Source organism: Rhamphochromis sp. 'chilingali', assembly GCF_963969265.1.
Source record: "Rhamphochromis sp. 'chilingali' genome assembly, chromosome: 10".
NCBI lineage: Eukaryota > Metazoa > Chordata > Actinopteri > Cichliformes > Cichlidae > Rhamphochromis > Rhamphochromis sp. 'chilingali'.
The window spans coordinates 19,056,418-19,072,379 of NC_137937.1; the positions used below are offsets into that span (position 1 = coordinate 19,056,418).

Here is a 15,962-nt window from a genome sequence, read left to right on the forward strand (position 1 = left end):
AACGTCACTAAACTAAAACTAAAAGCTGAGGAGCGTGGAATAGAGGTCTAAGGAAAAATTGTGTAACGCCAGAGAAGGCAGTCACCTGACACATATCCACCGCTACCTCCAAAAAGCCAATCGTCTGTTTTATAACAGCTGAGCTGCTGAATACCAGGCCAATCATGTTTTGTACTGGTACAAGTGTGTGGGTGTTGTAAAACATTGTGCATAAGAACGAAAAAGCCCTGTGGGGGAGGTGGATGTTTGGGGTGGAGGGGGAGATATTTGGGGTTATTTTTTGTGTTATTATCAGATTTGATTATTCTGTACATGCGTTTTTTTATGTGGTGGTGGTGATTGAAATTGCAGTTATGCCTCTCGCTCCATCCATTTAAATCAGGGGTTCTCAAAGGTTTGATGACTAAGTGCCAATTTAAAGAGCGGACATATGATTGAGGGCAGAGCGGGGGGGGGGGGGGGAATGCATGCATCAAACACTTTGATGGTTTGCAATGTGTGTGTTTAGAGGATGATGGTTTATCTTGGTAGTTATAGTAGTTGAATCATAAGTGAGGTGGCTTTCGCATTTCTTGATTCTTTGTTGATTTTATAAAGATAAGCGAATAGAAATGCTCAGGTCCAGGTTCTGAAGCGAAAACTGGCCTCATTTTGAGATTTCTGTATTTGAATACTGGCCAGGTTTCTGAGCCTGCAGTAACTGCCCGGGGGCGTCACCACCATGGTTGCTAAGGGGCAAGACTGCCTGATTGGATTTGGAATAAACTGCACAGACACTATTTTGAGTTTTTGATCAAATATTTCCTGCCGCAAAACTCTCTAACTGCCATTTTGGACACAGTTTGCATTCAACACCTTCTGCAGGGAGAAACTGATTTCCTGCCACTGCCCACACCTGAATAACATTTGTGCAGTAAGATACTTTTATAGCACTTTATTCAGAGGATACTAAACGCCGCTGCCTCTGCTGTGTGGCGTTTGTGCAAATTTCTCCCTTAAACAAAAACATTAAAAGTAAGTAATGTGGAACTACAACAGGACCGGCACCCAGCAGTTTTCCCAATAATGCAGTTTTGGTAATACAGACTGCTAAAAATCATTAATGAAGATTGCTTACTGGCAGTAAGGATTTGATTGCTTCCCTTTTCACTTATATAACATTTAATTTGATTTTCCTGGTCAAATATGTAATTAGGCTATGTCAGCACAGTATTGAGTCCTGGATATATGTCACTTAACGTGTCGATTCAGATCAGAAGTATAATCGCTTTTCCATTTCATCTTTAACAAGGGTGAAATATTCTGAAGCTAATCTATAATAGGCAAACCTAATCACTGAAACCATTGCCTGTTGTGATTTGAAGCTCTGCCAGACTTTGATCGCCATGGCAGTAAATTGATTAGCAGTGATCTGTTGGTCTCCTAAATGCTGATCCTGAGGAAAAAAAAGCTTCATGTCTTCGCTTTAAGCTGAGGTTGTGGTTGAGCTCCGAGATAGCTCTCCTCTCCCTGATTTCCTCTCTGTTCGACAGCCTGGTAACAGCAACAGCGGCTCTGTTACAAGACTGCGTAGAAACTGGTCAGTGTTTCTGCCTGCTGCCTTCATTAAGCTAAGCTCAGTCTCTGACTGTCTGAGCTTGCTGCAGCTGTCTGGTCTTGTAGATTTTTGCGAGAGCAGCCGGGATGGGGTTCGGCTTGAAATATGAATTTAATTAGATGTGACTCAGAGAAGACGGAACCACTTGAATTTGAAGGATAAATGGGTCACTTGGAGACCTGAAAGTTCACCCCTCTCCTCTGCCTATGCCTTCTCTGCTAGAACCACCACCGTGACGCAAAACACGCCCAGAAGTGCATTTGTGCACACGCTTACGAGCAGCATGGAGTGGAAACAAAGCGGGAGGGGCCCAGCACTCTAATCATTCTAGCTGCAGCTTTGATTAATGTAAAGTGCTTCATATTTACAACAGAAATTGCCAGAGTAGTCAGGTAAGAAATGGAAAGAAACGTGCGTGTCCGTCAGCAAGGGCAAACGCCTCAAAACTTCAGTGTGTATGGACTAATATGGAGTCAGGGAGCATTTCGAAAATCATTGGCTGCCTCAATTTGAGCACTGCTGCCCACAGATATGACTTAAAGTGACAGTTTATTTAACGTGACAGGAGAGCCATTGTCATGTTTTCATTTTAATGTGTCAAATTTAGAGGATTCTTAACCTTGAACAGTCCCCCATCCTCTAATCCTCAAACGTTATCTCTGCTCAGTGTTTGGGCTCCGTCGTCCTGCCGAGTTCCTTGTAGCTGCTTGTGGTAAGTGAGCAAGTTGAACAAGTGGTAAGTGAACAATGAGGCAACAGCATGAAGGGATTTAGTGCTTTCAAAGCCTATCACTCGTCTTGGAGGAAATGAGTAGTTGTGAGTTAAAGTTAGGCAGATATCGAGTGCTACCAATATCTGCTCTGTTGCTTTCTGCTTATCAGCCACGTTTAAACTCCACCTGTTGGTGTGTGCTAAGAGAAGGAGGGTGTTAGGGTGTATTTTGCAAGCTTTTACGCCTTTAAACTCCCTGTATTTAAGGTCAAAAATGAACCAAGTCTTCCTTCTTTTTTCCCTTTCTTTCATCACCTCTCCAAAACTTGTAATAGCATATGTACCTGTGGTTTCACTTCTTTTTAAAAAAAAACAAAAAAAAACTGCATCACCTTTGCCACTACTGCCCTCTTCTATCCACCTTTCCTAGGTTTCCTCACTTCCTTCGATTCCCACCTCTCTATTAGGACCAAAGGTCACAGCGCGGAGCCTGTGTGAAATCAATCATAGGTTAAAACCTTTAAGTCTTTATCCGAGGCAGCTACCATGCGAGGCTGTATTTAGCATAGTAATAGATAGCTGACTGAAAACAAACTGGTGCATGCTGAGAACAAGCTTTCATTTCTTTATTTATTCCCACTGACACAACAAATTCATTCATGCAGCCCATCAGGTTGTCATCATCGCTACGAATGTATTCACTGCAGATACATGCGATCTGTCAGTATTAATAAATAGTTCTATACTGATGCTGCAGTGGCTGGCGGTGGGGTTCACAGGAGGGAGTGACAGATTTCGACAGGCTGACAGGAAAACGAAGCAGAACAGAGCGACGGAGCAAGTTCGTTCCTAGAAATGTTCGGGGGTTGTGCAGCGCCTTGGAAAAAAAACACACACACATCGGGCACATCTTTTATTCATGTTCAGTTGTCGAGGTGTCAAGAGTTTTGTCAAGCCTCTCATTGTTCTGTTAACCTTGTCCCTGTGAAACGTTCTGTCTCTATCTCTTTGGTTACACATTACAGCCCGGCCACGGGGGGAGGAGAGGGGACATGGGGAAGAAGAGATGGATATTGGAGGGGAAGGATAGACGGAAAGAGGTTCCCTCCTCGTCCTTTCATCGTTAAACAAACATGGCCTCTGTAAAAAATAAAAAATAAAAAAGGGTGCAAGACGAAACCAAGACAGAAAAGGCACAGAGTGAAAGGGAGAGGAGGGGGAGGTAGACGAAGGATGAAAGCGATGAAGAAAGATGGAAATAAAGGAGAGGGGCGGAGGAGGTGGGGGCCACAGACAGAGTACCTGTGTGCATAGCAGAAAGGTGTGCAGTCCATCATCTTCAGACAGGCAGACAGAGCTGTCTGGGGAGTTTATTTTTACTTCGGTGTAAGAGTCTGGATCTGCTACAACAAGCTGGTAGCACCTTTCAGTGGGTGGGGGTGTTCTAGGACAGCTGCTGTCCCAGTGTGGCCATCGTTCATGGCTTCATGCCTTCAGAAAGTTGAACCCACTAACGTACAAAGCTCCAAGCTCCAGCTCAAAGCGCTCGATGCATCATGTTTAAGGCTTCTCAGATGTGTGTTTGAATCGTCTTTCGTCATATACAACAGTACAGTACTCTGCAAAAGTCTTGTACCACTCCATCATTTCTTTATAGTTTGGTAGGAAAATGGGAAACGGGTCCAACAATTAATTGAAACTTGTAAACTCACATGGAAATACAGTACATATGGCAAAAACAGAGTGTGGTCAATTCTAATGAGCTTGAAAAAAATGTTGGTATAATCAGCTTTAGTCTCCAACACAGTCTGAACTCTCTGGTGTCATTTGTTTAAGTAGACTTCAGGAATAGTTCTCCAGGCTTTTTGAAGAACATTTAAAGCTCTTCTGCGGTTCCTCGTACCCTTTGTTCCGTTCTCTGTCACGATGATCCCACACTGCTTCAATAAAGTTGAGGTTTGGGCTCTGGGGAAGCCAATCTATGGCTGATAGGGTTTCACTGTGTTTTTCTGTCCGTGATGATTAGCAGCGATGATTTGATGATGATTTGAACCAAAATTTTCCAGTTTGGATTCATCACTCCATCAGACCTGCCACAGATTTTCAGTCCACATCTTGTGTAATTTGATGTACCTTAGCCTTTTCTCCCTGTTTCCCTTAAGAATTGCTTCCTATGGGCCAGCCTTCCCCTAAGACTGTTTCTGTAGAAACCTTTGTGGATGGATGCTGCACATCGTGTCTGGATTTACCTAATAGCACTTTGGGAATCACTAATGATTCTGTGGAAGTAGCATTGCGTTAAATATATTTTGAGAGCAAATAGTATTTGCTGTCAAACTACTATTTCATGTCTGTCAAACTGTGTTATCTTCTGTCTTTTGGCATTTGTCATAGATTCAGCTAAAGAAATGAGGAGAAATTTTGTGTTTTCTTTCTAGTTTTTTGGGGGGGTTTTGCAACAAAATGCTAGTAACAAAGTGCCCAAAGATTTAAAACTGTCTTTTTGCTGTTATATGTAGACACCACACTGTTTAGGTGCCTTTCTATGCTTGGATGATTCATAGGTCAATATTAAGTGGCTTAAGAAACGAACAAAAAAAACAAAAAACATGTCTCTGAAAATGGCCAAATATGCAGACTGGACTTAAAATGAGAGAAAAAGCAACCAATGTCCAAAGAAAAACTTTGAAAGACCTTCAGAAAGTCTGGAGAACTATTTCACTATGTCCCCATAATCTTTAAAAATGATGATAGAAATGTTGGCAGTTTTCCAGCGGTATGCATTAGACAGCGACACACTGATTCACTGAGAAATAGTCAACAGATTAGTCATTTAATTGAAGCCATATATAACACAATTGTATTAATACATTGCTGTTTCAGCACACATCAAGCCCACTGAGTATACAAATATCTGACAGAATAGTTTTTTGTACTAATACTGCTAAATACGCTGATCATGTTCATATCCCTGTAGAGTTACTTTGTGTTCTTACAATGGCTAAATCTCTAAATCTACACAGTGCCATTAGGAGTCAGTGAGATCTGCTGTTGATCCCCTGTAGATCAATTTTTACCTTGTATTTATAGACCAGTAGATTACCCCGTCCTCCATTTCCTAAGTTGCTGTTAGTACCAGGAGAGGCTCACAGGGAGGAGAATTGATTAACAAATCAAGCCTGTAATTAATTCTTACTGTGATCAAAGCCATGGGAGGAAGTCCATGGAGAGCCCAAGGCATTGAGGTGAGGTATTTCTCAGTGTGGTCCCACCAGGCCTACTGTTATCACTGTGTTGTTTTAGCTTATATGTTGCGTGAATTTCGAATGTTTTTAATGGTTGTCCTGTCTGTTTGGCAATTTGGGGGCAGGAATATTGCTCCTAAGTTAGAGTGTGTCTTTGTGTTTCCCATGGGAATTCTAACAGACTCTGCAGTTTTCACTCATCTCCTCATACAGGATTCTAGTCCTGCCTGGCTGCCTGGCAAATTGTATCCACGCCTAGGTGTTCGTCTTTAGTGCAGTTTCCCACTATGTATGGATTTATCTCAAACACCCAGAGAAAAACTTATTTATTTCAATATTTGGAGATTTGCAAGTGCTTAGTAGTTGCTCTAATTTTTGCCTGCTTGTAAAACTAAGACTGTTTTCACTGTCTCTTGCTTACTCGCCTCATATCTGTTTGCCTCTGCTAATTTTCATCTTTTGTCCTGCTGTTGTTCTTTGTTTGTGCAGGTTGGCTCTTTATGTGTACGAGTACCTGCTGCATGTAGGAGCACAGAAGTCAGCACAGACCTTTCTCTCAGAGGTAAGTCACGAAAATGCTTTATGTGTTTGTGCCGGACTGCAGGCCATGTACTTTATGTGTCCACTCTGAAGGGTGGTCTGACCCTCATATAACATGTCGAACAAGTGTAGCGGCTAATTGAATTAGCCTGGCCTCGCAGTGCTGAGACAACAAGCTTTTTAACATTAGTGTTGCATTTAGTGGGACTGGAGCCGGCGCGCAGGGAGACTTATGATGCTTAGGCTGGAGCTGACGTCTCCGACTGACATCATTGTCTGATCCGCTCGGCAGCTTTGTGTTTGTCCCTCTCTTCCCATCTTGCTCTCCTCTGTTTTTATTATAATCTTCCTGCTCTCCTTCTCGTCTGTCTCTCCACTCCTCTCCCTGCGCTTGTCCTCACTTTAATTCCGCGGAGGTGAAAAGGTGATGAGGTGAAAAGGAGGTCAGCTGATGATTGTGCTTTGCAGTAAATGACGGTAAATTGCAATGTAGGAGACAGTAGCTAGAGGCTTGTTGTACATCGGCCAGAGGAAGAGGAGAACAAAGGGGGAAAGGGGGTGTGGGTGGTGGAAAAGGTTACATCATCAGCTGGCACCGATTCTCATCGCTCTTAGTGTGTGTTCGCACACGTGCGCACACGTACCTACAGCTCAGTTTCTCTCAGACACCCTTTCCTCTCTGCCGTATCACTTGATCTCTCTTCCGCAGATGAAGAAGATAGGCGGTGTCATGTTCAAGTGTGGGAATGCATTCAGCGGGAGCGCAACAAGTATAAACACAGCCGCTTTTGTGCCGTCCGCATGCACACATATGCAAGCATACACGTGCACGTACACACAGAGCATAAACATGTTTGCAAAAAAAGTGTAACTGGTGCTGGAAGGGTGGGTTGTAGTACGGCTTTAAAGCCCTGTGTTATCATTCACATGGGTTTACAGCGCATCCTTATGCTCATGGAGCAGGAGCCCGGGGCGGCAATTCACAAATCGTAAAGGGATACCTTGATATAAATATCAAATCACAAACGGACAGCTTAGAAGAAGTGGCAAAAAGAAACCACGCAAACCTCTCAAACTAAATTGATGGCTCAAAGAAAAACAACAAAAAGATCTGAAACCTTAAAGACAATACAGCACAAATTCAAAAGGTTTACATTTTACGCGAGTAGGGGTGAAAACAAAACTGTGCCCATGTCACACATTGCCTACATCTGCCAGCAATCATGCTAAAGGGATCTTTCTGCAGCATGACCTCCTAAAAGACCTCCTGGGAATGCAGACCACAGGAAGACGGGATATGCGGGCACATTCGTTGTTTTTTGGGGTTTTTTCTCCACACTTTCCAGATGAAGGGGAAATACAAGAGACACTAGAAAGTGTCCTGACCTGAACTGTGTGCAATCTTGTTTGGTCTAAGCTGCAGCCAATTAAATGTGAGAAATGATGAATGTCATGCTCATTCTCGATTTTTTTCTGTATCGTTTCTGCCAGTTCGAGAAAGTAAAACCTTCTTTGTCATGGTGTGTAAATGGAAATTGATGGCTGCCAATAGGGTTTACTGGAACTGCGAACTTAGACTAAAAGCATGCGGGCCAAACAAACGGGCAGTTCCTGACCCTCCCAAAACACTTCAAAGCAAACCATTCCTTCTAAAAGTCGCTGTGTCTGATCTGCAGCTGAGGTCAGGATGGTCTGATTGAACATGCGGTGATTCAGCTTTTCCTGTTATGTTAGCGCTTGTTCACACCGCTGCTGTAGCAGGTGGCACAATAGTCTTCTTCTTTTACTTGGATTAATCATAATATGAAGGGAAATTAAAAAAGATGAACATGAGGTCACTCTGAGAAGTCAGATGCAGACAAAACAATTGTGTCATTGTCTCACTACTGCTCACACTTTTCAGCTCTCTGTGTGTGGTGTGTGTGTGTGCATACAGGGTCAGAGCCAAGGTGTGGGCTCCAAACTCAAACCTGGTCACCACACACAATCAATAGAAAAGCCCATTAGTGGGGTAAACACATAGTCATAAGGCTGAAGTTACAACCACTAACTACTGTTTCTCTTGTGCTTTCCATGAACCACTGTGATTGTCCTCACATGGATCCATTTATGCAGCGCAGCCTTTGAGTTCTACTTGTCTAAGCCTTATCAAAAATTAAGACGAACATGGGGCTAAGCACAGTTCATCCATGAACACTGTGCTCAAAGTCGTCCTACACGTGGGTGATGTCACTGATTCTGACGAATGCTGCAATTGTAAACGACATGTTGGACTATGGTGTCAAGTCATCCCCATAACCGTTTATGCACACACTTGAGGCACGCTTGAAGTCGCTGCAAAACAAAGCAATCACTCTTCCTACTGTTGCAGCAATCTCCCTCTGTGCTCCTGCGTCGGTATATCGCTGAAATGCGTGGAGGAGCCAGGCTACGAGAATCGAGAGCCTAAAGTGACAGCAAAATGCACAGCACGTCAGCAGCGGTGATGTCATTTTTAGCTGTTTGCAAGGCCGACGACAGCCTGCAAGGTGCTACGTCTGTTTCAGCTGACGTGTCAGTCTGATGAACAGCGTCTGAAACCCTCCCACTGACGCTGTGTTTTTCTTTCTTCGGCACCAGTGAAGTTCACCGCGCTAACTTCAGCAGATTATCACATAAAATCCACAGCAGTTTTTCCAGCAGTAGGTAGAAAAAAAAAACGATTTTCTCCTTCGTAGATAGCTCATTTTCTGCTTTTTAAATAACTATCTATTCCTCCGCCCACCCCCATCTGCACTTTTCCTGAACTGGGAATTTGCTTTATTATAAACTGCTTTTTTAAGCATGTTGTAACCATGTTCACTTCCACTGGAAACTACTTTGTTTTGGTGTCTTATTTGAGTGGTATGCTGCCCCAGAAGAAAAGAACATTTTCTTTTTTTCTCCACCTTGTTTTCACATTTCAGATATTTTATTTTTGATTCAAATCTTAATACCTTAAGATGCTCTTTTCTCTCTCTCTCTCTGTGTACCGATTTGTTTGAAATAATCACATCTCAAGATAACAGTAAGATCCGAAAGAGAAATTAATTTGCTCGTAAATGAGCCCGGACAATATCCGAAATTTGTCTCAGTGATCAGATTCAAATCTGTGTAATTTGTCTCGTGCTTTTCATTCGCATATGCTGTCACTCTCAAACTGAATTTTATCATAGGCTGATTTACTCTTTTGCTCCATGTTTCCTCTGTGGCGATAGTGGTTCTTGATTTGAGAAAGAAAACGCTGCTGTTAGCAAGTTTCCTCAGAGACGCCTCGTTAAACTTATTAAGAGTCGATAGCCCAACACTTTTTTTTTTTTTGCTCTGTATTGAAAACCTGACTTTAAGGATTAGTCGGTCAAATTTATTGACCTAATATGAGCCTAATATTATAGGATAAAGGCCTGAAGGCAGAGATACATGTGGGGTGGCTGTAGCTCAGGAGGTAGAGCAGGTCATCTACTAGTTGGAAGGTTGGGCAGAGAGTAAATGCGTGTTATTATTATGATTATTTGATGGAAAGCATGTATATGAATGGGCATGAATGAGGTATGTTGTATAAAGTACTATGAGTACTTCAGGTAGAGTAGAGAAGCGCTATATAAGAACCAGTCGAGTCCACATGCAGTAAAACTCTTATTCCACCTTGCTCAATGGCCATCTTCAAGAATTGCATTTTTTGCTGTCAGACTTATTTAGAAACTTGTCTGTGTTCATTTTTTTTAATAGGAAGGAAGGTAAAGAATTTAGAGAGAGCAGCAATAAATGAAACTCAAAGTTGATGAGCTCAGAATGATGGATAATGCTGTGAGGAGGAGACTGAAGGGTGTGTCGTAGGCCGCACAATAGTCTGGCTGGGCTCCTCAGGCCGGTACATGTCTATGACCTCATACCCTACACACCTCCTGACCGAGGAAGCAAACGCACACTTTCATGTACTCATGAATACAAGAGCTTTCAGGCACACATAAACCCACTTATCCACTTATGATTCCACGAGAATCATAACATAATTACTTAATGGCGTGTGTTATAAGAATTCCCTCGCACCCTCTTTAACCTTATAAAGCAGGTAATTCAGATGTCAGGCATGTTGTTATACTTGCTATGTTTCTGAAGGATCTCATTCTGTGTGTGTGTGTGTGTGTGTGTGTGTGTGTGTGTGTGTGTGTGTGTGTGTGTGTGTGTGTGTGTGTGTGTGTGTGTGTGTGTGTGTGTGTGTGTGTGTCTCAAGATCCGATGGGAGAAGAACATCACATTAGGAGAACCTCCGGGGTTCCTCCACTCATGGTGGTGGTGAGTGCGTTTTTTTTTATGGGAATTGATACAAGATCCATTCTTTTTATTGCCGTTTCTGTTCATTCCATCACTGCCATGACTGAATAAAATTATCTCTCCTCCTGTGTTTGTCTTTATCTCATCAGCCCTTCCTCAGTTAACTGTTTGCATGCTGTGATAGTGAATTTGAAGTCATCTGCTGCAATGTTGATAACAAAAAAAAAACAACTTATTTTCTGGATGCCAGATTACCAGAGCTTTGTCATGGCCTATCTTTTCTTTATTTCAAAGGGTTCGGCTTTATAATATTGTCTCTTTCTGTGCTTTGTAGTGTTTTCTGGGACCTGTACTGTGCAGCTCCAGAGAGAAGAGACACATGTGAACACTCCAGTGAGGCAAAGGCCTTCCACGACTACGTGAGTCTGCGCTGACGCGGCTTTTCATCCTTATTCTGGCTCAGTGGCGCTCTCATATTAATTCAGAAATCTATGCTGGATGGTGTCATGTTATAAGGAGACCAATGCCAGTGTGCAGTATTGAATAAACAGATGATCAAATCATATAATATCCTTAACCAGGAAATTATGAAGTAACTAAAAAAAATATGACAAATAGTGTTTTATCTGCTTTTTTTGCAGAGCAGTAGAGTCTGTTGCGGGTCATGCTTGTGTTTGATTGTGGCTTTGATGGAAAGGCAGAGTCTAATTCACAGTGTAAAAATCTTCACATCTCTGCTGGATGAAAGCATTTTGAGAAGTTGCATAGAAAAATATTCTTTTATGATATGAAACTGGAGAAAACTGGATTGTTTCCAGATTTTATTGTGTTGTGTTCACCTAGCTCTTAAAATTCTTAAAATTAGAGCTAATATATTTTATTTAGTAAGGCCACCGCACCTTTTTGGTGGTCTCCTTGGGGAAAGCTGCTTTTAGTTCCCTCACTGAAGTTTTAACTACTTGCACTTGTTCCTCTGACATATGTGCTGGGTTTCTGCTGTTGTGTCAAAACGATGCCCCTTCAGCTAGATTTTATTTTGATAGGAAGAAGCCGCAGGGAGCCAAATCTGAGGCCACTCAGATCGCTTCATTTCAGTTGGTTTGCGCTGAATGTCTACTCTCAGTTGCTGCAGCATGCTAAAGGGTGCTAACATTTAACTCTGACCCCAGCTGCACAGTCAACTTTAAAATAAATAAATAAAGAGACGATGACAAGCTTGCTCCTAGCTGCACTCCTGCCCTCATGTGCCACCTTTGGACAGTAAAAGAACCGCTGTTTAGTCCCCCTAAGATCCAGCTCTCATCTAGGGGTGGGTTTTAATAATCGATTCATCGATTAAAATCGATTCTGGCTTGGATAACGTGATATTGATTCATTAAAATCCTGAATCGATTTTTTTATATAAATGTATTTTGCCCAAAATTCCAGAATCTCAGGTGAAACGTCACAAAATTTTGACAACCACCAAACATTTAAAACAGTAAATGAGAGCAGGTCCACGGCTTCTGCACAAAGACGTAAACGCAAAGCGCGGACCCGCAGATCAGAATCAGTGAGATGTCGCCTTTCTCACCCGACGGCACAGACACGGTCGGGGCTGAAAGCCGACAGCTCGCTGACTCTGATGTTTCGGCGGGTCCGCGCTTTGTGTTTACGCCCGTTTTGCGTTGATTCTAAAGCTGTTAGTTTTATCTCTCCAAACAATATTGACCGAACCAGCAGCAAAAGAAGATCCAAACTACGCTTCACATAAACATCGTCATGGACTCCCTCTGACTTTTGCTGTTTTGCTTCCACCACAATAAAATCACACTTCATGCACAGCTCTCTCTCTCTTTCTCAGTGTACTTCAAGAACAGTTTCCCATCTATCCCTGAAATCTGTTTTCTGCATTATTCGCTTGCTTGTTACACACAAGGCTACCGTTGTTTACAGCGCTGTCGGACGATGTTTTGTTTTTCCTTTTACTTACTTCCGAAAAGAAAACCTAATTTCTGCTGTTCAACAGGCTTCTGAACAAATTTAAACTTTTGTTTTATCTTCAGCTACTTTGACACAAAGGCATCTGCTGTGATGCTCACACCTTTGATAAAGTCTGGAAAGTGTCAGCCTTCTTTTTATAGATACAAAAATATGTAAATGTTCTGATCTGAATTATAATATTTCTGACTGTCTGAGGCAAAATTTCCCAGATTGAATCGAATCAATTCAGGACCTTGTGGATCGGAATTGAATCTATTCTAGAAATCAGTGATGATACCCAGCCCTACTATGATCCTCGACATGAGAGTCGTGTCAGTCTGACACAATTCTGCAAATTTAAAACCTGTGATGTCAGAGATGCTCGAGCACAAAAAAAAAAAGAAAAAACAGCCACGAGTAGCCATGTTGCTAAGAGTACCCAGAGGTGCACAAGGAGATGCCCTTGAAGATCAGATTGTTCAAATGTAACTTTGCGATTGTAACGTGTATTCTGTTCATTAATAAATTCATTTATGGATACAGTTTAATTTTTAAACTTCATGTTGAGTAGATTGAGACTCTACAATATTAATCCCGGAAGCTGTGGTCATCCAGTTTATTGCCACCCAAAAATATACTGAACTACAACACTGCAGCGGCATCTCTGTGTCCTGCTTCCTACTCGCCATATTTAAGGATTGTAGCATTATAGCTCACCTAATGTTGCATTGTTGTTGACAAAAATGACACAGTGGGATGTATTTAGATCATAAAGTTTAGACAGCTGACATTTATTTCTCACATCTATTGTGAGGCTCGTGTACTGAGCACACTCAGTTTCTCATATGGCGGCAACTTGTCTTCACAGCCTTGCAAAATGGTTTCATCCCATCATGAATCTTTGATCTTAAGTGGCGTTTAATGGAATGCTTGTTGTGATGTTTGTGATGGAGTGCAGAGACCTCAGTGCATAACTTAAGGTTTCTACCTGCTTCCTCTTGTATTCTACCACAGCAGCCTTAAAATGCAGCACATACTGCATCGTGCACATTTATGCTGTAGAGCAGCCTGGGCAGTGAGACGCAGGCTCGTGTAGTGGAAACACTGTTTATGGCTGTGTTTTCTCAATGTGGCTCCACTTCACTGCTGTTGTTCTTGCACATTAAGGGTAGATCCAGCCTTCACCACTAAAGAGTGGAATACAGTGAGAAGTGCCAGAGCTCCTGAAGTTTTACATTAACTGGCGACTGTGTGAGAGGAAGTGTGGTCCTCGTTTTGAGTTTGGAGGTGCTTGTGTGTGCGCTGGGGTCTTCTCCTGCTTTTTATGTTGTTGTTGTTTTTCCCTCAGGAGCGTGCAGTCTGACTCATCACATTTCTCTACAGTGGTTTATTGAGATGTATTGTTGGAAGTGCACAGGTCAGGGGTTTCTGCCTAGCCCAGCAGGATCTTCTCTCTCTCCCCCTACGTGTGTGGCTCTGTGGTTTACTCCCTTTTTTCCTTTAAGCTTGCAGTCCTGTGGAACGAGGGATGGGGGTTCACTTCCTCACTTCCCCTTTTATCTGCATACAGTCAGTGTGTGTATGCGTGCCCGTGTGCGTACGCAGGTGATGCTGCTGATGCCGGCGATGATGATCGGGGTGATGAATAGGCACTCTGAGGACGAGGCAGCGATGTGATGATGTCATCCCGGCTCCCAAGGAGGGAGCTGGAGGGCATCGTGACCTCAGGCCTGAGAGACAAACAAAAAAGAGAGGAGACAGGCAGAGAGAAACATGGAAGCAAGGAGATGTATGAAAATAAATAAGAGGGAAAAACACTGGTGAGATAAACGCTTTGCGATTCATGTCAATAATTTGTAACACAAAAAGCAAAAAAACCAAAAACAAAACATAAAAACCGAGTAATTAAGTATTTGTTGTGGAAGCAGCCACAACAGTATGTTGTTGTTTTTCTATGTGTCTGATCAGAATCTATTCAATTCAGAAATCATTCAGAATGTATCTTAACGTGATTAGCTAAGGCCACCAGCAGCATCTCATTCTTACGTTTCCTGCAGGGATGTAATCAGAGAATTATAATTAGACCAATTGTAATTAGACCAAGGTCACTTTCAATCAACTGCTCCAATGCAACACTACATCTCGCAGCCAATGAGAGGTACTTCCCACATATCTGCCACTCAATTAAAACAAAACGAGAGGACAACTGTGGTGGACGTCGTTAGAAGGAAGAAGGAACACGCCTTAATTTGATGCCCGTGTCTCTCTTTCAGTCTCCTGACTTTGAGACTGGCGGAGATTTTAATCAGACATTTTCATGGTAATTATTTTCAGATAGCTAATTACTGAGTGAAGTCCTAATTAATGCTGCAGAGATATAGGAGCTCGCTGGCATCATCTTTGTGTCCCACTCCTTTGATAATTGATGGGATTGTGACAAGGCTTTTGACTTCATTTGCGAGTTTATCCCAGTTTGAACTACCTACTGTAGATACATTTGGCTTTGTGCGAATCTGATTGAAACTGTTTGATTTGTGCTCTCTCTTGTTTGCGTGTGCGTGGGATTCATGCATATGGTTTTGTTATGTAGATGCCAATCATATAACTAGATTTGAGCGCGTGGGGATGGTCTTCTAGGACATTAATACAGTAATCTAATGTTAAAAATGGAAGAAAGAAAAGGCTGATGAACAAAGTGAAGAGAGATGCAGCGTTATTGATTTCCATCCTCAGACAAAGCTTTTCAGGCATGAGAAAGGCCGTTTACAGTTCTGTTAAGTGCTTTGTAAATTGTGTTCTCAATACTAAATGAGCGGTTTCCATTTGCAAGGGCCCATGGAGTCACATAAACAAGTTATTTTTAAATTCTCATGCCTGGCCCGGAAATGATCCTATTAGAGACAAAAGTCAGACTCGTTTCTGTGTTGGAAGAATATACATCACAGACCCGTGCGTGTCATTTCAGGGGTTTTTCCTGACAGCGTTGCGAGTTTGAAAACGGACACCTGTTTCACAGCTGTGCTATCAGAAAAAAGTATGCACTGTGTTAAGTGCATTAGTGTGTAATTGTGTGTAAATTGTAAATGTGTGTGTAGCACTTACATAATTCCCACAGCACTCTTACTACTATAACTTTCTCTGTGTAGATTATTCTTACAAGCTCTTGAATAGAGACTTTGTTAAAGAGGCGAACTGGTACAAGGAGTGCTGGTGACTTTGAAATCTTCGGGGGAGTTGGGGAGAACTCTTAACTGAACTCCACGGAGAAGATGCCTGACTTTTGATTTCAGGAGATTATCAGTGTTTGACAGAAGTACTGGTTGTGCTGTGCAGTCTTAAGATAAGTATGTGCTTTAACTGAAGAAAGTCACTGGGTGAAACGCTATCCTTGATGAATCCAAGTTGTTGTTTAAAAAGTGCTTATTGTGAACTAAAGTATGCTTTAAGCTAAAATGCTCTAGTCTGTGTCAGTAGGTGGACCTCTGATATACTAGAGGTCATCTGAGTGAGCTCCAATAATGTTGCTGAATTGGCAAACACTACAATAACAAAAGATCTCTGCAAGGCTAAATTATCTACAATTCCCATATTATGCACCTATTACCAAGTTAAT

General features: G+C 42.2%; 1 protein-coding gene across 1 annotated transcript in view; it reads left to right on the forward strand.

The window, feature by feature from the left end:
* Positions 1-15,962, forward strand: part of LOC308404791 (single-stranded DNA-binding protein 2) — a 60,727-nt gene that overhangs the window by 16,313 nt on the left and 28,452 nt on the right. Inside the window, exons 2-4 of the mRNA XM_080895011.1 lie at positions 6,044-6,116; positions 10,347-10,408; positions 10,722-10,806. Of these exons, the coding sequence (XP_080751137.1) occupies positions 6,044-6,116; positions 10,347-10,408; positions 10,722-10,806 (220 nt within the window). The remainder of the gene's footprint in view (positions 1-6,043; positions 6,117-10,346; positions 10,409-10,721; positions 10,807-15,962) is intronic.